This window comes from Bactrocera tryoni, unplaced genomic scaffold, assembly GCF_016617805.1.
Source record: "Bactrocera tryoni isolate S06 unplaced genomic scaffold, CSIRO_BtryS06_freeze2 scaffold_11, whole genome shotgun sequence".
NCBI lineage: Eukaryota > Metazoa > Arthropoda > Insecta > Diptera > Tephritidae > Bactrocera > Bactrocera tryoni.
Window position 1 is genome coordinate 8294877 of NW_024395824.1, and position 22160 is coordinate 8317036.

At 36.2% G+C, this 22160-nt stretch overlaps 1 protein-coding gene across 1 annotated transcript in view; it reads left to right on the forward strand.

The window, feature by feature from the left end:
• Window positions 1-3338: 3338 nt before the first annotated feature.
• LOC120779682 overlaps window positions 3339-22160 on the forward strand; it is a 35179-nt gene continuing 16357 nt past the window's right edge. The window contains exons 1-2 of the mRNA XM_040112040.1: window positions 3339-3492; window positions 3580-3800. Of these exons, the coding sequence (XP_039967974.1) occupies window positions 3665-3800 (136 nt within the window). The 5' untranslated portion in view covers window positions 3339-3492; window positions 3580-3664. The remainder of the gene's footprint in view (window positions 3493-3579; window positions 3801-22160) is intronic.

The following is a 22160-nucleotide window of genomic DNA, read 5'->3' on the forward strand; positions in this document are numbered from 1 at the left end:
TACATAGAATTAAAATAATATTAAATACAATCAATTGTCAAGCAGCAATAGATATTCAAAAATTTTAAATTTATTGCATGAAAACTGCGAGGTTATATGTCAGCCTTTATGAATTTTACTATATGCCAATGACGGTACATAAAGTTTTAATGCATGGAAGTAAAATTGTTTCATCCTCTGTTTTACCATTGGGCATGCTATCAGAGGAGGCTCAAGAAGCTCGCAATAAAGATTACAAGAAATATAGGCTCAATCATTCAAGAAAATGCGACAAAATTTATACAAATCAAGATGTAATGCACTTGCTTTTAGCTTCATCGGATCCTTTTATTAATGGTTTCAGAACAAATCCCAAAAATAAAACTTTAGAATTGGACGATGATGTTAAAAAATTACTTGTTAAATAAATAATTAATAATATATGATCATTTTTGAATATTTATTGGTTATGTTATATGGGAGGTGGGCGTAGTTGTGGGCGGACTTGTTTCATTTTTAGAGAAATAATAATTTTTATTGATTCAAATCCGTTTGACAATTTTTAACAGTCTAGCTGTGATAACAGCGAAAATATTGCAACTTTTGTGATTATATTATATGGGAGATGGGCGTAATTGTGGGCGGATTTGATTTATTTTTTCTGGACAAGCTTATATTTACAAAATATTACATTGTAGAAAATTTTGTTACAGTAGGGTGATTTTTGATTTTTGTGTTATATGAGTGGTAGGCGTGGTTGTGGGCGGATTTTAACAAAATTTTTTTTTTTCATCTAATTTGGCAATGTGAGAGATGTGTGCCAAATTTCAAAGCCCTACCTCGATTCCTTCTATTTTTTGCCGCGGCTTATATGAAGCGGCACCACTGTGTGCCGTTTTAATTTCCATTTTAGCTTGATTTCTTAAGCACAAACAGTTTACCACTGATCAGTTAAGTCGGCTAACACTGTGACTCATCATACCTAAGAAAGTGGTATTAACAAACAGCCCCCAGAATGAGTCAGAGTATGGTTGCATGAAATACGTGGAAAACCTCAACTACACAGTCCAATATAACTGCAAATATTTAACTCTTAAGCAGAGTTGTTAATGCCAAAGTAAAACTCACTAACAAGTATACACATATGTATATGTTTGTACTTTTATGCATAAATATATGCATCTACATATGCTTGCATAAGCATATGATGCGCCCAAGCAGGCATTTAACCAAATCCACTATCCAACTCACCAAAAGACTAGAGCCTTCTGCTTCGTTTAGTCAAGACGTGCCGCCCTTCCGTAGTGAAACCGAATTTTTTGTTGTTCTCTCTTAATCATATTTAAGCATGTTGCCATTGCTCAATTTGTATAAATGGTTTTGCACACATCAAGCTTTTCAGTTATACTTTTTCATAATGTGAAACATCAAAACTAAAAACCCAAAAGAGGTTTTCTTAATTATAAATAATCGTATTGGACTGTAATTTTGAATTAGCCTTAAAATATTTCAAATATATTCAAGTTTATTTTTTAATTTCTACAAAATATCGAGACTGGTGGCAATCCTGCGTTTAAGAGAGCAAACTCGTTTCTGCGGAAAAAGTCCAATTTGAGAAAACATGTACATTAGAGAGACGGTAGAAGTGGTGGTGAGTTTTCATTTACAATGAAACTATAAATTGCTCAAATGAGAACAACTACAACTATAAATCTTTTTACTCGGATGAAATATTTTTATCCCTACATATTTGGTGCATGGTAACTTACACCCCTGCCAACCATGAGCGGGTAAAAACCCAGTGAATCAGTAGGTAGTAAAGTTGGTAAACATGTGGGTAGTTTAAGATTCTACCTACTTTCCCCTCACATGTTCGTATACATGTGATCATACATCTCTGTTGCGCTCATTCAGCAGTGTTATATAAGAAAGTATATCTGTCCTGCTCTAATATCCCCAATCGACGGCAAAAATGCAACTCTGCATTTTTTTGATTCCTACTTTAAAAATTTCTTAAAATTTCAACTTTTAATTTTTAAAATTTTTATTTTTTTTTATTTTTTCATATTTACATAAAATTTATTATAATGTATATAAATAAAAACATATTTAAATAAAAAAATAATTAATATCTGAAAAAAAGATTTATTAAAGAAAAACATTATTGATACCTGAAAATAAAAGGCAAATAATACCTGAAATAAAATAAAGGTTATTAAAACCTGATAATAAAAGAGTGAAAAAAGATTATAAAAGACAAAAATCTGAAAAAAAATTGAAACAAAATAAAGGTTATTAATACCTGAAAATAAATAATAATTACATTGAGTTTGTAATATCTAAAAGAAAAAGAAAGATTAATTGTATAATATGATAATAATATCTGAAAGAAAAGATTAATATTATCTGAAAAAGTTAAATATATTAAATACAAATAGAATTTACTCTGGAAGCAAAGATTAATTAAATAAAAATATTGATAAAATCTGAAAAGAATGAATAATTAAATAAAAATAATAATAACATCTGAAAGAAAAGATAAGTATTATTGATCATTTAAAATATAAAACAAACATTTGTTTTCACATATTATATTAAATTGTGCAAGCCGCCACAAACGCATAAAATACATACATACATACATATGTACTTATTTTTGCGTATTATATTGGACTGTGCAGTCCACTTTCAAAGTACACACACTTTTTTTCACACACTTAATTAACAATTGATATTTGCTACTTCTGGTGATATTGCTGCAGCTGCTATTTCCATTCATTCTGATTTCCAATGCTATAAAAACAAATGAAGTAATTATTTGCAAATTATTTAAAAAAAATCACATAAAATTCACTTACTTACCTTCTTGTTTTACGAGCCTCTTTTACAATGGTACGATCACGAATGACATGCGTCTTTCAGTCGTTTTTTTATTACCCATTTTGGGATTTTCTTTTGGCACTATTGACAATTATGTTTTCTCCTTCGCACTCATTCAAATAAATCAAGAAATGGAAGAAACTTTTTTCATCGCATTTAGGTAAACAAAAAATAGCCCGAAAATGTGCGTTGGTGTTGGTGCATAGAGAAAAAATGTGTAGTTGTATTGAAATTTTTGACACAAGTGGGTAGCCGTGGTTGGCAGGGACGTTCAAACATTGCTATTCACAAATATATACATATATATACATAGTATATGTATATGTGCATGTATACACCGATGTGTGATGGATAAATTATGGTGAATATAGATGTGTTGTGCTCATTTTGGTAAGATACATTTATTTTCAACCATTAAAGCTGTATATCTGTGGTGTTTACTGTCTGCGGCTCAGACTAAGCTCTGCCTATAAATACCAGTCTTTGCACTATTTTTAAATTTAATTCAGTACACACTTTCACCTGCAACAGTTGCTTGTTAAATACGGTTTGGTAGAGCTTCGGATACGAACACTTCTTAATCTGCGATCGTTACTACTCTATTCGTCATAACCGACCAAATCTTTGTTTTGTGTAACGTAGCACACATAACTGCCACATATACTTATATACACAAAATAATATAAATTCTTAAATTATATAATTTTTTTTTACCAATAGTAAACTACGCCGGTACAATCAAAGCCATTTGAAATTAGTGAAAGTCTATTGAAGGTTTTTAAAATTATTATTTAGTTGAGAAAAAATGAAAGCCTTTTTGATAGTTGCTTGTGCATTACTCGTATGTGTTGCCAGCCAGGACGATAAGACGACCAGTCAAAGAAACACTGATAGAGAAATAAAAATTTATAAGCGCCTGATACCAGCTGATGTGTTGCGAGGTAAGGATATACTAACATGTGTGCCTATGAATGAAAAATCCCAACCGTCTTTCTAACTCAAAATTGCTGCAACTTATAATACAAACGTAATAACATATATACGTATGTATATACACACCTTTTCCAAAAAAAAATTTTAATTGATTGAAAAGTTATCAGACATTTAACAATAGGAGTCGTTTAATTGGTTAGCTCACGTTTTTTCTAGTTGAAGAAATTAAAGCTAGTATAAGAAAATGCACTATGTACCTATTTACAATGCAATAAATTAATCATCCTTCTGTCCGTCTGTATGTACGCCAGCTAGTTGGTAAGTTTTTGAAATATTGATCTAAAAGTTTGTACACAAAGTTGTTCAGATCAGACTACTACACCAATTAGCTGTCATGCAAACTGGTCGATCAATTCCTAAGCAAGTTGTTGCATGGAAAACTATTTTATTTGTGAACGGTATTATAGCTTCCATTCAACCGAAGTTAACATGTTTTCTTGTATTTATTATTATGCAGTTTTCATGTGGGCACATTTGTATACTCAAACTTGCTTTGACAAGTAAAATAAAAGCACAAAACTTTTTTATACCTAGCACATATATACATATATACACATTTGTGTAAAAAATTGTAAAAAGTGTTTTTCTCTTAAATAATTGTAAAATTTTTATTTAATTTATTTCTTGCCCCAAGCATATCGCCCCATTGGCAGTATCCAGCAGTGAAGTTGTATTAATATATCACTTAGTGTTAGTCACAAGCGAAACTAGTCGCTGACAAGCTTTATTTTGGAGCATTTCTTCCATGGTCGTTTGGAACGAGATACCAAATATTCAAATACTGCTTGAGAATGTACTAAATCCAAACTGTTTCAAAAATATATAAACATTGCCTTTAAGTTGTAGTTACATACAGTGGGATCAAATAAAAACAAGCATTAATAATATTCGTTGAAATTAAATATTCTTATAGCAAATTGCAAATTAAATCAATGAAGTCTATTAAAATAGCGCATTACATTTATGGTTGTATAATTGGACGTAGTAATATTTTTAGAGAATAGTTCGTTTTAGTACCCTTTAAAAGTATTATTTTTCAAAAAAAAGCAACTCGAATTTTTGGTTTTGCACTTGTATGATTCCTGACTATGATATACATAAGAGGTCGGCATATTAGCCCTCAAGTGGTGAACACAATGACTGCGACAGACTGCAGCAGCACGACAGTGAACTGAAAACGTCGTTGTTCATCTTACTGCATGTACATTTTGAGAAGCAACAACAACACAATGGCCGGCATGTACACAAAACAACTCAGTTGTCCATTTTGCATGTACACAATTTCGTTGTGGCCATACTAATTCCTTTCACTTCAATGAAATTTTAATATTTTGCTCAAAGTGAAATTTTTTATGCAAAATATAAGTAAATAGGTCAATATTTTTGCTTTAAATTATCAATTGTTATTACAAATGATATAATAGAGCTATAATATAGCTATTTTATGCTTTTATTTGTAAAATAACTTCAAGTTTGTTAGAGCTGTGAATAATTTTACATTTTACATATTAGTGGCATCACCCTCTACATCCTCTTTCTATCTTCCATTCTACTGTCAACTCTACTGTCGTCCTACTGTCGTTGGCAAATATAGGAGGATATTGAAGTTAGCGAGAACGACAACCGTCGGCCTGCAGTCGTGTAGTCGTGCAGCTGTCAAAATAACACTGCCCCTAAGAACGTGTGTAATTTAATATTTGACAGATGTGGTTTGCAGTCTGTCGCTCTCTATGTGTTCAGCGCTTCAGTGGCATTTTGCACCGTTCGGGCACAGGGCTAGATGAAAGTATCAACGCGGGAAAACATGAAGAGGGAATTGAGAGCAACGTATTTTACCACTCCTCGTTTACAAATGAGAGCGATCGTATATATGGGTAGTTGCACTGTGGGTAACAATTGTAAAATTGCCTAACAATTTTAAGTTTCTTTATAACCACCATAAATTTATAAAATGTAAAACAAATAATAAAAAGTGTAATAAATATTTCGGAAGATGTTCTTTGTTTAAAGTTCCAGTTGCTTCCAAAATGCATTCTTTAATGAAATCTCCACCGAAAAATGAGTGGTTACCTAAAACCATTTTAAGTGCAATCGCATAGCTAACAAGGATTGCACAGTTACTATCAACAAAACACTTCTAAAAGTACAATATTCCAGATAATCATAATTCACCTGTATACCGATCATATTATTCGTGTTGCGCTTCGTAATGCCTTTGAATGTTGCATTTCTTCATCCGAACATGTTTTTTAAATAGCAGACATTGTATGCTGCCAGAGCTGTCCTGACATACAGACATTTTTTTCTCATTTTACATTAAATTAGTTAATTTTTCTTCTTAAATTTTGGACACTGTTTTCACGCGCTGATAACATTTATGCACATTTAAATTATAACAACTTCAGTTTATGAACCACTGTTTCTTCAAACACATCCATATGCACAAACAAACGCTCAGCACACACCTATTAGCATTTGTATTATATTTGTATGCTTAACCACTTTGAATTAATAATGCCATACCGCGCAAATATATTTTTATTTGATGATTTTTTATATTTTTGAAAATATGTGTTCCCTTTCCAAAGTGCGTATTATTATTTTAATACATTTCCAGAGGCAACTTACACCTTCAAAATTTAATTAAACACAGTGGCATAGCTAGGAGGGGTGGGGGGGGGGTCGGTCCGTCGCCCTGGGCGCAACGTTTTTGGGGCGGCAAAACGATATTCGCTGTTTTTTAAAATGAATAATATTAATTATTATATCTTTCTTAAAAATAGTGATAGAACTTAAAGATGCACTTTTCTAGCTTTGTCTAGCGACGTGTCACTCTCACAGTTACCCTATGCTTTGAATGTAACAAATACTTTTATTTCTCCAAATTTTCAAAAATTGTATTTAAAAACTCCTATTCGGGCAAAAATTCCTGCAAATTGTGTCAAAAGTGTACAAGATATAAGGCGAAAATGGGTTTTTTCTATGGCTTTTAATAAGATGTCTTGTAAATTTACTATCAATTTCCTCAAAAACTGTATTGTGAGAATTTTGGAACTTCAGATTCTGCGTGGCTTCTAGTTCCTAAATTTTATAAACTTAATATCGAAGATATTTTGTAAAAATTCACTTTTGTTCGAACCACCTCATGAAACTTGTAGGTAGGTAGATAAAGGGGGGCGGCAGAACATCCTTGGCACCCGGCGCCCGAAGTTGTAGCTACGCCACTGATAAAACAATTATAGAAAAAAACCTCAGTATTTTGGTAAAATTACCAAACTGAAAAATATCAAAAATCATATATTTATATAAGCATTTTCTTTAAATGGAACTGCAATATGTTTAAAAAATATATATTATGGTCACAAGTATCTTTTCTTTTTTATATATGTAGATATATGTATATAAAACTGCCTTGCGTATGTGCGTATAAGAGCCCACGACTTGAGAAAAGATTTCCCAATTATAACTAAAATGAATTTTTTGCAAGTGGCATCGTGACCATTATCAGGAACAACAATATAATATTACTAGCTGTTACCCTGTGCGTTTAGCAACACCTAAATCGATTAAAACTCTTAAGGGTTTTTACTTTGAGTTTTATTTATTGTTGTAAAACTGTTACTTATTTATAAAACATTTATTAAACATATTGGTAAACACATTTTTGGTTTTTCCACCTGGCGCGTAAATGAATAAGCACCTTGGTGTTCCCACTCTTGAGCAATTGGCCGTGGGAGAAGCACGGTTCTTCCACATTGACGCCGCACACTTGAAACGTTTAGCCTTGCGATTTGTTGATGGTCATCGCAAAGGCAAGACGTACTGGGAACTGCAAGCGCTTAAATTCAAACGGCATGTCCGTTGGAATCATGGGAATGCGTGGTAAGAGTACAACTTCACCTGCTGCCTTGCCATTTAGTATTGTTGCTTCAATCAAACTTGGCCACAATTTTTGACTGAAAGTCTTGTGCCATTACACAAAGTCGGTGGCTTCAGATTTCGTAGAAGTATAATGGGTGAACCGGCTTTCAGGACCAAACGATGCGGTGGCAGACCGGGGGGATCCAAAGAGTTCAAGAATTCAGTTGGATAATTGACTACTTCATCTTGATTTAAAACGCTATCAATCGATGTATATGTTGTAGCTTCTCCTGGCAGTTTTTCTTGAATGGCAAAATTGATTTCGTTGACGTGTACATTTTTCGGTGCCAATATTGCGTGTTCACTTAAATAATCGTGGCGTTGATAGTGTTGAACAATATTCGGAAATACACTTTCAATCAATTCTTCTTTCGATTGTAAAAGTGTACAAAAGTTGTTCGGCAATGTGATCAAACCGGTATCATCGATTCTATTTTGCCTTCGCCAATGTCCAACAACTGCTTCGAAAACGCCGCTGCGGATCGACCATTTTGCAATTGCACTCGCATGTTGATGGTAAGAGTCAGCCTTTGAACATGTCTCCACAAAACTGACGATTTTAAACATGCGTTTATTTCGTCGGCAGGATTTGATCGAGGAATGACTGACAAAGTTGCCGAAAATCGCCGGATAATAAGACTAATGCTCCGCCAAAAAGTTGTTGCTTTTGGCGTAACTATTCCAGCTCCTCGCAAAACTTTTGCCATTGTTGAATTCCTCGATATGTTGCACGTTGGTGTTTCAACGACTTGGATGTTCAACGGTAATTTCAACGCAGAATGTGCTGTTCGGCCGCCATTAAGTAGAGTAGCAGCGATGCCTGACGAAGCAATTGCCAGCGCAATTTTCTGCAGTGACCGTATAGTAGCAAGAATCAAAAAGATCAGAAACCACCGGGCGCATCCAGAAAGTAGAATTTATTGTCAAATGCTCGTTTAATCTTATCATAAGCATTTTTCTGCTGAATATTCAATTTGGTAATTTTAGCTTGTATGAAAGCACGCAATTCATTGCAATCGTATTGTTGTTCACATTGAAGCTCATGGTCATATGCCAAGTTGCGCTAATGCCTTATTCGCAATTGTAAGGCACAGATCTTCAACCAATATCAAAGCATCATTATACATTTGTAATGTATATAGCAAGTCTGCGTCCGATGCTCGATGACGCGCCAAAATTAATAAGTCCTCGGTCATGCAGTCTTTGTACTTATTCCACAGTTCTTGCGGATTTGACAGAAGGCATGTAGATATTATTATGGCGAATAGTACGCGTATTTTTGTATTGTTTTGGATGAGGTGTGAGTGATGCGTCATGAAGTGCGGTGTCCCAATGCATATCATCTTCTAACAAATGCAATCGCGGACATGCTTCACGATGCGTCGCACACAACTGACCGTCAACAGTTTTCAAATCATCAAATGATCTTGGTCCGTGCACGTTGACTAATAGCAGACGCAAATAGAAACATTCGGCGTTGTTCGGATGGATGGTGTAAATGCGTCTTATGGCATCGGGTTTACGGACATTTGGATAACCGTCAACACGCTCCCCTTGCTTTCGTTGTTGAAATGTTTTCGATGATGGATTCCAAGTGAAATATTGTGGTATTTCGGAATATAGCAATGTTCTTGCATTCAGTATGCATATTTGAAGTACATAAATAAAAATTGAAAAATTAACCTAAAACTACATCTTAAACTATGTATTTTACCCACACACGCATATGCAATAAGACCCACCAACAGTGTATTTGCCAACCGCATGGAAGCACTTACAAAACAATAACAATTTCATGAGAATTTGTATAGGCGGGATGTATTATTATTTTTTTTTTGTTTTTTGCAAAACGTGCAATGATACACACCTTAAATTTCTTATGTGCACCCTCCAAACAGACCCCAATCACCCCTGAAAATTTCATTGAAATCGGTCAAGCCGTCTAGGAGGAGTATGCGAACAGGAAGTTTTGCCGCTTAATTTTATATATATAGATGAAGTTTTAAAATGTGCTGTTTTCTTCAAACAGACGTTCTTAGGCTACCCAGAGGATACTTGGTCAAAAACCGGAAGTAGTGAGCTGCTTGAGTCATATGTAAAAAAATCGTTTCTGGCCACTCCCAAGTGAATGGCGATCAGAGAACTTTCCTCACTTGCGTGAACTTCTACATATGACTCCATCCTCCTGTGATTATTATTTCCCACCATTCAAAGGTAAATAAAAAAAATTTATGCGAAGCTCTAAAACCTCCAAATTCTGTTTACCTTTGTTTGTTCACACAACTGTACAATTCCGATATGAAGTAAATTTCCGCTCTTTAATTTGTGTACAATATCAATATTGCCGCAACCATTCTGTCAGGGATAAAGGGATGTCCAACTATTCCTGCAAAATTTTTTATAACATTTTCCAATTAATAATGCATTACATGACAAAACATTTCATCAATTATATTTATATTTCGTGTTTTCTTTAATTATCGTTGTTTTACATTTTATTTAGTGGTCTAGAGCGAGGCAACAAATCCCTCCGTTAACAAATTTGTACCCTGAACAGGGTATATTAAGTTTGTCACGAAGTTTGTAACACCCAGAAGGAAGCGTCGGAGACCCTATAAAGTACTATATATATATAAATGATCAGTATGTTGAGCTGAGTCGATTTAGCCATGCCCGTCTGTCTGTCTGTCCGTCCGTCCGTCTGTCTGTATATATACGAACTAGTCCCTCAGTTTTTAAGACATCGTTTTGAAATTATTTAAACGCCATTTTCTCTTCAAGAAGCTGCTTGTTTGTCGGAACTATCGATATCGGACAACTATAACATATAGCTGCCATACAAACTGAACGATCGGAATCAAGTTCTTGTGTGGAAAACTTTCACATTTGACAATGTATCTTCACAAAAGTTGGCACATGCTATTTTCTAAGATAATATTGCAATATACGAAGAATTTATTCAGATCGGCTTGGTATATAGCTGCTATACGAACTGAACGATCGGAATCTAGTGATGGTATGGAAATCTTTTGCATTTGACAAGATATATTCACGACATTTAGTATAAATTATTTTCTAAGGCAACAATGTAATCTCCGAAGAAATTTTTCAGATCAGTTAACTATAGCATATACATAGCTGCCATCAAACTGAATGATCAGAATCAAATGCTTGCATGGGAAACTTCCTCATTTGACGATATATCTTCACGAAATTTCGCATGAGTTATTATTTATAGAAATAATGTAATATTGAAAGAAATTGTTCAGATCGGCTCACTAAAGCATATAGCTGCCATATAAACCGAACGATCGGAATCAAGGGCTTGTATGGAAAATTTTCGCATCTGACGTGGTATCTTCACGAGTTTGACATGGATTACTGCTTAAGGTAATAACATAATCTCCGAAAAATTGTTCAGATCGGATTACTATAGCATATAACTTCCATACAAACTGGACACATATTTACTAAAAGAAATGCACCTGCGAAGACTATATTAGCTTCGGTGCAGCCGAATTTAACGTTTTTTTCTTGTTAAGGTTTCAATCTGGCCATCCCACATTTCCAATTGTTAAATGTCAAAACCTTCTGAACTTTGACAGCTGATCGAAGTTGACTCTCCAGCTGCTAACAAATCTGTGTCATCCGCAAATGTCTCTGTCATATAACTAGAGTCAGATGGAAGGTCACTGGTAAAAAGTAAATAAAGCATTGGCCCCAACACGCTTCCCTGGGGAACACCCGCTTCAATCGGTTGCAAGTTTGAGTATGCATCCTCTTGTTTAGTATGTATCTTTTTAATATGAAGCAATTATTTCGCAAAATTGTTTGGGTAGCATGTATTTGTCCCGTATGCCAAACTTTGTCAAAAGCTTGAGACACGTATAAGAAGGCCGCCGTACAAACGTTCTTTTTATCAATAGTATTTACAACGAAATTAACGATTCGGTGTACTTGGTCAATTGTTGAATGGTGGTCACGGAAGCCATATTGATGTGTTGAACGATTGTTTATGAACGATTATTGGTTTGAGCCTATTTATGAGTACAGTTTCAAAGTTTTTAGAAAAATCTGGCAGCAGCGAAATTGGTCTATATGATGTAATATCGTGTACTGGCTTACCCGGCTTAGGTATCATTATGACTTCAGATACTTTCCAAAGCGACAGCACGTATCTTAGGCATAATGCACTGTTTATAATATTTACAAGGTTTTTTTATACTAAGTGCGATAAAAACCAACCTAATTACAAGATTTTGAAACTGTACTAGATTAAAAATTTTTTATAAAACAAAAAAAAAATTTCGACCGTGAAACTGTGGAAAAAGAAACCGTGTAAAAAAAGAGTTGGGTGTATATTTGTGACATCTTCAACCTCACAGTACAACTCAACGCCTGTCGATTGTCGATATGTGCTTAAACTTTGGGTCGACTTTATTCACTATACATTTAAATTTATACCAATTAGTGTGTTTACATACATTACATAACTTGGCATGACATATACTACATATATAAGAAAATCAAAGAAAAGTTTGTGTATATTTATATATATGTGTAATGCGACTCCACTACATTGTTCACGGCATACAAGGTGCGTTCCAAAGTAAACTTTTCGAATCTAGCGCCCCCTCGTAGCCATCTATATGTCGACTAGTGCGTTAGAATCTGCCATCTTTATCGAATTTCCAGTGAGAGTTTCATGACATTTCATCGATTGCAAGTGAAGTTATTGCGTTTTAAGTGTCAATATGTTTGTGTTATCGGTGCGAAAATGAGCTTCGAACAAAGAGCTAACATTAAATTTTGTTAACTTTTTGCGAAACGTTTTAATTGATGAAACAAGTTTATGGCGATGATTGCTTATCCCGTAGCAGAGTACACGATTGGTTTCAACGTTTTCCAAGTGGTCGTAAGGACATAAATGACGATCACTGTGCGTGAATTCATCGAAAAGCAGCCGAAATCATCATTGAAATTCATGAAAATGGAATTGAACATCTCCAAAACATCGATTTATCGCATTTTGACCGAACATTTAGGCTTGCGAACGGTACGTATTCGCCCGATATGGCACCGTGCATATTTTCCCTTTTCGGAAAAATGCATTTGCCCTTAAAATGAAAGCGTTATGCAGACGTAGACGGCCATTCAAAAGGCTTGCGCCGGCATACTGACGGCCATACCGGCCAACGAGCTAAAACACTCGTTCGACATGCTTTTGGACCGTGCAAAGAGCAGTATTGAAGCAGAAGGAGACTATTTTGAATAAAATAAATTGATTTTGCCGAAAAAACCATTTGTTCTCGTTTTTTTGAAGTCCTGTTTACTTTGGAATGCACCTCGTACATATATGTATGTATGTATCAGTTTGTTAAAATTTCTGTTTGCAATATTAGTAGAAGTGTACATTAGGGTAGATAAAAAAACTAATGTTTTTTTTTGCTCCGTACTCTGAAAAACTGGTTGAAAGATAGCTCTAAAAATAGCTCACCAAGTATATATTTATTACGGTTTTAAATTTTTTTTATCAAATAGAAAACTTTATATCTCACTTTCAATTGTCTTTTGAGAGAGCGAAACGAAAAAAAAAACATTCGTTTTTGGCTCCCTCTAATGTAAAAGGCTGACCCATTTCAAACTTCCGTACTTTTTTTAAAAGAAAAAACACAGAAACTACTAATTTAATGGTGATGTTTATTATCATTTGAAAGCACATTCCTTGGAATTAATTTTTTGAAGATTATCTCTTTCAAATGTTGGCCACGGTTACGCCTTAAATAGTCCATCCGTTGAGTTCAACTTTCGATGACTCGTTCGATCATTTCGACTGATAACTGGCAAATAACACGCGTGGTATTTTGCTCCAAGGGCTGAATCGAGGCGGAATTGTCCGCATAAACTTTACATATCCCCACAGGAAAAAGTCTAATGGTGTGATATCTCACGATCTTGGTAGCCAATCGACCAGCCCATAACGTTAAATTATCTGCTCACCGTAGTGCTCTCTCTCTCTAAATCCATTCACTGATGCGATGTGTGGGAAGAGGCACCATCTTGTTGAAACCTAATGTCGCCGAGATCACGAGCTTAAATTTCAGGTATCAAAAAGGTTGGTTATCATTTCGCTAAAAGTCACCATTGACAGTTACGCTCTCACCACCACCGGTCCATAAACAACACCAAGCCATTGTTTTTTCTTAATGAAATGCGACCTTTTTTGCTCGCTGAACAAAATTTTGCTCGAAAACGTCGGATCTTCTTGTAACTCTCCACGGTCTTCATGTACACTCTCAACTACGGCTGCTTTATTTTCTTCCCTGCATGCTGGACGTGGTTTATTCGGTCGAATATTATCTATTTCAGGCTTCCATACTAACATCCATCTAACATAATATAAAAATGCTTTTGTGCACATTCATCAAGGCATGTCAAGGCTCGTTAACGTTACTCTTAACCTACATTAAATTTTTAAATAACTGAAAATAGAAAAGTATTAATATTACATTAGATATGGTATAAATGATACATCGAACAAATAACTCTCATAAATGAAATACAAATATACTTGGGTAGCCAAACAAAGATGGAATATATAAAAGTAATAACATTTAAGCGAACTAAATAAATTTCCTGTTGCGTTTATATGTACAAGAGTACAGTTATAAAAAAGAAAAATGTTAAAATCAGTTGCACCTGTGAAGGGTGCATCTTTTATAACATAAAATGGTATAAAAAGGATTGAATTTGATCACTCAGTGTGTATGACAGCTATATGCTATAGTCGCCCGATTTGGAAAATTTTTTTAAATAATTACTTTATAGCTGCGAGGGACAGAAAATCAACGGAAATTTCGTGAAAATATCTTGTAAAATAAAAAGTTTTGTCATACAAGAGCTAAGTTTTGTTCGTTCAGTTTGTATGAGAGGTTTAAGCTACAATTGTCCAATATTACCGTAACAACAAATGAGCAGCTTCTTAGGAAGCAGGACCTGTGCCTACTTTCAGATCGATGCTTCAAAAACTGAGGGATTAGTTCGGATATTTACAGACAGGCTGGCATGGCTAACTCGAATCAGCTCATCATGCTGATCGATTGCAGCTATACAAAAACAATTTTTTTTATACCCTGAACTTAATATATCCTAAGTTTGTCACGAAGTTTGTAACACCCATAAGGAAGTATCGGAGACCCTATAAAGTATATATATAAATGATCAATAGTTGTGCTGAGTCGATTTAGCCATGTCCGTCTGTCTGACTGTCCGTCCGTCTGTCAGTCTGTATATATACGAACTAGACCCTCAGTATTTAAGACATCGTTTTGAAATTGTGTAAACGCCATTTTCTCTTCAAGAAGCTGCTCATTTGTCGGAACTACCGATATCGGACCACTATAACATATAGCTGCCATACAAACTGAAAGATCGGAATCAAGGGTTTGTATGGAAAACTTTGGCGTTTGACGCGGTATCTTCACGAAATTTGACATGGATTACTGCTTAAGGTAATTACCTAATATCCGAAAAAATTGTTCAGATCAGATTACTATAGCATATAGCTTCCGTAGAAACTGAACCCATATAATTGCATATTTAATATATTGATAATTATCGGCTTTTTAATAATAAAAATTTAGTTTTTTTGTCAGAACTGTTTTGCACTCCTGTTTCACGCATACCTGTGATAATTATTCTCAGACTCCTTACTGAAAATATGTGAAAATATATGCCGAAAGTTTTAAGATTTTACTAATCATCAAACGTCTAGATATCAGGCTTTACATTCCACAAAATATCATGTTTTACTCAGTGTAAAATTCGTTTTCGTTTCAAAAGTAATTCGCATTGACTACTCAGAAATACCCAGATATCGGTACAGCCAACTAATGAAGATGAATAATAGAGTAAAACATCTCCAGTTCTTTTCTCAAAATTAAATCAGTGACTAAATTCTTCTTCTTCTTCCCTTTAATGGCGTAGACACCACTTATGCGATTATAGCCGAGTTAACAACAGCGCCCCAGTTGTTTCTTCTTTTCGCTACGTGGCCACAATTGGATATTCCAAGAGAAGCCAGGTCCTTCCAACGGTGTAGAGGTTTTCCTATTCCTCTGCTTCCCCCGGCGGGTACTGCGTCGAATACTTTCAGAGCTGGAGTTTTTTCGTCCATTCGTACAACTTGACCCAGCCAGCGTAGCTGCTGTCTTTTAATTCGCTGAACTAAGTCAGTGTCGTCGTCAGTGTGCTGATCGTTTCATCGTATGCCTACTCAGTCCGAAGAAGCACCTCTTGGCAAGAGTTATCCTGCGTTGGATTTCCAGGCTGACACTGTTGGTAGTGTTCATACTAGTTCCAAGATAGACGAAAGTATCTACGACTTCAAAGTTATGTCCGTCAACAGTGACATGAGGGCCAAGTCGCGAGTGCGACGACTGTTTATTTGAAGACAGGAGATATTTCGTCTTGCCCTCGTTCATTGCCATACCCATTTGGTTTGCTTCCTTGCCCGATCTGGAGAAAGCAGAACTAACGGCGCGGGTGTTGAGGCCAATGATATCAATTGTACCTGCTCGTTTAAGTACTGCAGCTCGAATTACTTTCTCCAGCATCAGATTGAAGAAGTCGCACGAAAGGGAAAGGGAGTCTCAATTTGGTATCCCCGCAGAACTTATACGGCTGTGTAAACTTACGTCCGTCAGTATCAAGAAGTACCTCTCCGAGCCATCCAATCAGCATTGTCTCAAACATCCTTTGGTATCGAATGGCTCGGAGTGGTCCTTCCCAGTCCTGACGGAGGTTTTGGTGTTGTTCATCGTCAGTTTACACAGCCGTTTTAGTTTTGCGGGGATACCAAATTCAGACATCGCGGAATAAATGCAGCTCCTTTTCGTGCTGTCGAAAGCAGCTCTGAAATCGACGAAGAGGTGGTGTGTGTCGATTCTCCTTTACGGGTCCTTTACGGGTCTTTTCCAAGAGTTGGCGCATGGTGAATATCTGGTCGGTTATTAATTTGCCAGCTCTAAAGCCACACTGATAAGGTCCAATCAGTCAGTTGACGGTGGACTTTTATCTTTCACACAATACGGTCGATAGAACCTTATACACGATGTTTAGGACACTTAAATTCCAATCGTTGGGCATGCTTTTGTCCGGCCATATTTAACAAAGAAGCTGATACATGCTCCTTATCAGTTCTTCGCCGCCGGCAATCAATCAGCCCCCGCCGCTTTGTTGTTCTTCAGGCGGGTAACTGCTACCGAACTTATTCATGGTCGCGCAATGGAAGGTCTGCTCCATCGTAATCGATTAAGAAATCAGGTTCACCTTCTCCTGGCCTTGTACTTTGACAGCCATTCAGCAGGCTGGAGAAGTGTTTCCTCCACAATTTTAGAGTTCTCTCAGCATCGGTAACTAGATCACCTCTGGGAATTATACAAGGGTATGCTCAGGTCTTGAAACCTTCTGTTAGCCGCCGCATTTTTTCGTAGAATTTTCGAGCATTACCTTTGTCGGTCAGCATGTCAAGCTCTTCATACTCATGCATTTCGGCCTCTTTCTTTTCCTGTCTGCAAATGCGTTTCGCTTCCCTTTTCAACTCTCGTTAGCTATCCCATCCCGCACGTGTTGTGGTCGATCGTAACGTTGCGAGGTAGGCAACCTGTTTTCTCTCCGATGCGACACGGCACTCCTCATCGTACCAGCTGTTCTTTTGCGCTTTCCGAAAACCAATGGTTTCGGTTTCAGCTGTACGTAAGGAGTTTGAAATGCCGTCCCAAAGTTCCCTTATACCGGAAAATCGTTCGGCTGTCTGGGTTTATTGCAGTTTCTCGACGTCGAACCTTCCTTGTCTTTGTTGGCGTGCGTTTTTTGCTGCACAGAGGCGGGTGCGAATCTTAGCTGCAACAAGGTAGTGGTCCGAGTCGATGTTAGGACCTCGGAGCGCACGCACTTCTAAAACACTGGAGACGTGTCTTCCGTCTATCGCAACATTATCGATCTCTTCTTGATGAATTTTCTTATGCTGGAATTAAATACTACTGATAACCATATTTTGGGTCGCGGCCAAGTCGATCAGCCTCAACCCATTTGGGGACGTTTCCACGTAGAGACTGAATTTACTGACCGTAGTGCCAAAGATAGCTTCTTTGCCCTCCCTGGCGTTAAAGTCGCCAAGCACGATTTTGATATCGTGGCGGGGGCAGCTCTCATATGTGCGCTCCAATCGCTCATACAAGGTATCTTTGGTCACATCGTCCCTTTCTTCTGTCGGGGCGTGTTCGCAGATCAGCCATATGTTGAAGAATTTCTCTTTGATGGGGATTGTGGCTAGACGTTCATCAACCGGGGGGAATGACACTATTCGTCGGAGTCTCTCTCCCACCACGGGTGGTCTTTCATCCGAGGCTGATAGTAATTTTTCATTGGATGAGTTTTTGTACGTGGTGAGTCCCAAACCCAGCGCACAACCCTACGGAGGAGTTGTTTTGCCTTCTCACTTTAGCTTGCCTTCAAATAGATGTTCTTACGCTACTCAGAGGATACTTGGTCAATGACCGGAAGTCGTGAACTGCTTGAGCCATATGTAAAAGAATCGTTTCTGGCCACTCCCAAGTGAATGGCGATCAAAGAACTTTCCTCACTTGCGTGAACTTCTACACATGACTGCATCCTTCAGCAGTGACTTAATACATGATGAATTTAAAAGTAATAAAACAATGTCAAAGCGGTGGACGTAGAAGGATATTGTTTTAGCGAGATTTGTGGCGACTTTCCGAACTTAGTATGGCAAAACTGAAAGGTGATATATCTAATACAGCAATTACTGAAAGATACAGATTGTATGAAAGTTATAACTGATCTTGGAAGTGAATCGTGAGGAAAATTTGTGATCATCCTAGGTAATTCACCAAATTATAAAGAAAATGTGCAAAACGTGCTGGCATACTGTCAGACTCTATAAACAAATTTGAAGTAGATAGACTATCTCCGCAAACATCTGGATAAATTTCCTGATAATTATGGAAATTATAGCAAGGAAATTTTTTTTTAACTTTAACCCTTTCAATACGGATTTTTTAAGCAAAAAACTTTTTTTCATGCAGATTGGGGCACTACTCGAATGTGTTTGTTGTTTTTTTCTTTTTTGCTATTTTCTGTCATAATATTTAAATTGAAAGAAAACAATGTAATAACAATATTTTATTTAGAAACAAAAAATCTAAATCAAAAAAGTATTTTGTTCAGTCAGTGTTTAAATTAAATAAAAATTACAAACCTATGTTATTTAGTCCCAGTATTCAAATTAATGAATTAAGTAACTAGTAAATAAATAGAAATAAGAAAATAATAAACAACAACAACTTATGCGTATAGAAAAATAAATTATCTCGTCTTCAATTAAATTTAAATTGTCTTTAGCACTATCTAAGTGAGTTGAGTTAAGCTGGCCAAGAAGCATACTTTCCAAGAGCTGTAGCACATGAAAATTTTAATTAGCTCTGCTCTCATACCGCTCCCAATTTTTTTGCTACCGGTACGCCAGAGCAGAGCACAGCCCTTCATTTTAGCTATTGCTACAGCTATAGTTTTTTACATTACAAAACTCCGAGCAGAGCAGAGCACATAATTTTACATAGTTCTGCTATGGCTCCCGTCAAAGTGAGAGCGGTAGCAATAGCATAGCAATAATTTCAGAAATTTTGCTGCTACGGAGTAGTAAACGAAAACCCTGATTGTATACAGTAATTTAGTAATGATATTCTATATATAATTAACATTTTTAACTTTTAAACGGAAAAAATATAAGAAACACTATTTAGAGATCGTTGTTAAATAAAAAATAAATTACCAGGTTGTCATGCCTAGCCCTGACAGTCTATTCCCTGCTCATACACCTTTCAGGGAGATATGGAATAAGAAGGAGTCGCTGGAGGAGAAAGCTTGAGAAGAGTGTAAGAGAAGCAATACTGCCAGGAACTATCTATTAACTCCAGTTTGAGGCTTCTCGATCAATGCAGCGTCTTGCAATTGAATTGAAACAAAATTTTACAAACGTCCTTTCTATCGTTGTCGGATAAATATAACTGTCTTTAATTACCATGCCAAATACGAGTATGAGCGCGATCTGTCAACCAGTTTGTTTACAGCAGCTGCTTAAGTCGGTACACCTCAGTAGTGCGTTGCGATTTTTACAATGTATAAAAATGTCGAACAAAGAATTTCTTTAAAATTTTGTATTTCTAACCAAAAATCGTTGCAAATGTTGGAAAAGGCTTGAGTGTATTACATCTGGTGGGAATTACTTTAAAAGCGACAAAATAAATTTTGATGAATAATTAAATATTTTGCGTTTTATTTACAATTTCTGGGTCACAAAATATTTAACGTTTTCTTTAAAATTTTTTGTCACAGTTTATGTGTTCAAATTGGCCTATTTCATGATGATTTCAATAAAATATTTTGAAATATATGATAAAGCAAGGTTTATATTATTCTCTAAATATTTAATATACATATATGGGCTTTCGGCTACGCTGGCTAGGTCATGTTGTCCGGATGGACGAAAACACTCCAACTCTGAAAATATTCGACGAAGTACCCGCCGGGGGAAGCAGAGGAAGAGGAAGACCTCCACTCCGTTGGAAGGACCAAGTGGAGAAGGACCTGGCTTCGCTTGGAATATCAAATTGGCGCCACGTAGCGAAAAGAAGAAACGACTGGCGCGTTGTTGTTAACTCGGCAATAATCGCTTAAGCGGTTTCTACGTCAATTAAGAAGAAGAATATGGGTTTTATAAACTCTATAAGTCTTATTATTTTTTCCTCATATTAAGACGTTATTTATAACCTTAAAATGCAAAATTTATTCTTCAGAATCTATGTCATCCCCTCAAAGTAAACCTAAATGGCCTCAATACACTTGCGTCAACGTTTTTTCCAATACTCGAAACAGTTCCTGAAGTCAATTTACGGAATAGCTTTCCATGGGCTAGGTGATTCACGTTTAATCGACTTTCATTCGACTCCAAACGGATTCCCCGGAGCGGTCGTTTGAGTTTGCTGTATAGCCAGAAGTCACACAGAGCTAAATCAGGTGAATACGGTGGTTGTTGCGCGATAATGGTTGAAAATTTTGCGAAAAACTCATGCAAAATCTATGTACTATTCAACGGTGCATTATCGTGGTGCAAAAAACACAGCCCAAAATTCTGACCTCTTTTTATGAATAACTTAACGCAAATGACACATAACACTCAAATAGTATTTCTTGTTGACAGTTTGGCCGTGGTCGGAAGGAATTCAGAGTGCACCACACCTCGATAATCGAAAAAACTGTCGACACAACCTTGATTTTTTTCCTGCTTTGACGTGATTTTCTCATCTTCGGCTCGACTTTGTCACGGTAATCGGCCGACTCATTGTATGTTTCTGGGTCGTAAGCATAGATCTAAGACTCACCAACAGTAATAGTACGTTTCATGACATCTTGGTAGTCGGACGGCACTGTTGTACAGACGTTAACCCGACGCTGTTTTTCGAAAAACAGGAACCTCGTGCTTTCACTTTTCTCAGGGCCAAATTATGTTTCAAAATAGTTTTCAATAATTCTTCGGCTATTTCATCGATATCAGAAAGATTTATTACTATGAATCGTCGGTTTTCAGGCACCAATTCCTTTATTTTATTGACATGTTGATGTTGATGGCCGTCCTGGACGTAGTTCGTCGTCAACGCGTTCCCGATCCTCTTTTAATAATTTGTACCAACCAAAAATATTGCCCGTGACAAACAACAATCATCGAAGGCCTTTTACAACATTCTAAACATTTCGGTACCAGAAATTTAATTCCACTCACAAAATTTAATGGAACTTCTTTGTTGAAAAATTTTACTAATCGTAAAAATCGCTGAATGCACTTCATGTACTTCAGAAATGTAAGCGTATACTAAACACTAATGATTATTTTGATGTGTCTAAATGAAGCAAAAGAGTGAATTTGTCGAAAGAACGACGCGACGACAAAGCGTTACAATATCGTAATGTTAGTAGAAAATGCGAACTGTGCCGAAAAAGCAAACGAACGAACGCCGCTTGTCACCACTTTCTTTGCCGCTCTAACAGCTTATAAGCCATCGTAAAAATTTATGAGCAAGCCAACAAATTGCCGCAGATTTTTGCGAGCCGCGGAAATCGACAAAAGCTATGTTGCCACTTTTGTCTCTTTTTTTTGTTTTGCGGGTATGCGGGTGTTGTTTTCGAGAAATTTCCTCGCACTCACCGTTCGGAATATTATATAAAAGAGGCAACACACAATTCCGCAAGAAATTTTACAAAATGTATTTTATTGAACTTTATGTACAATTTATATATTTAACTCGAAT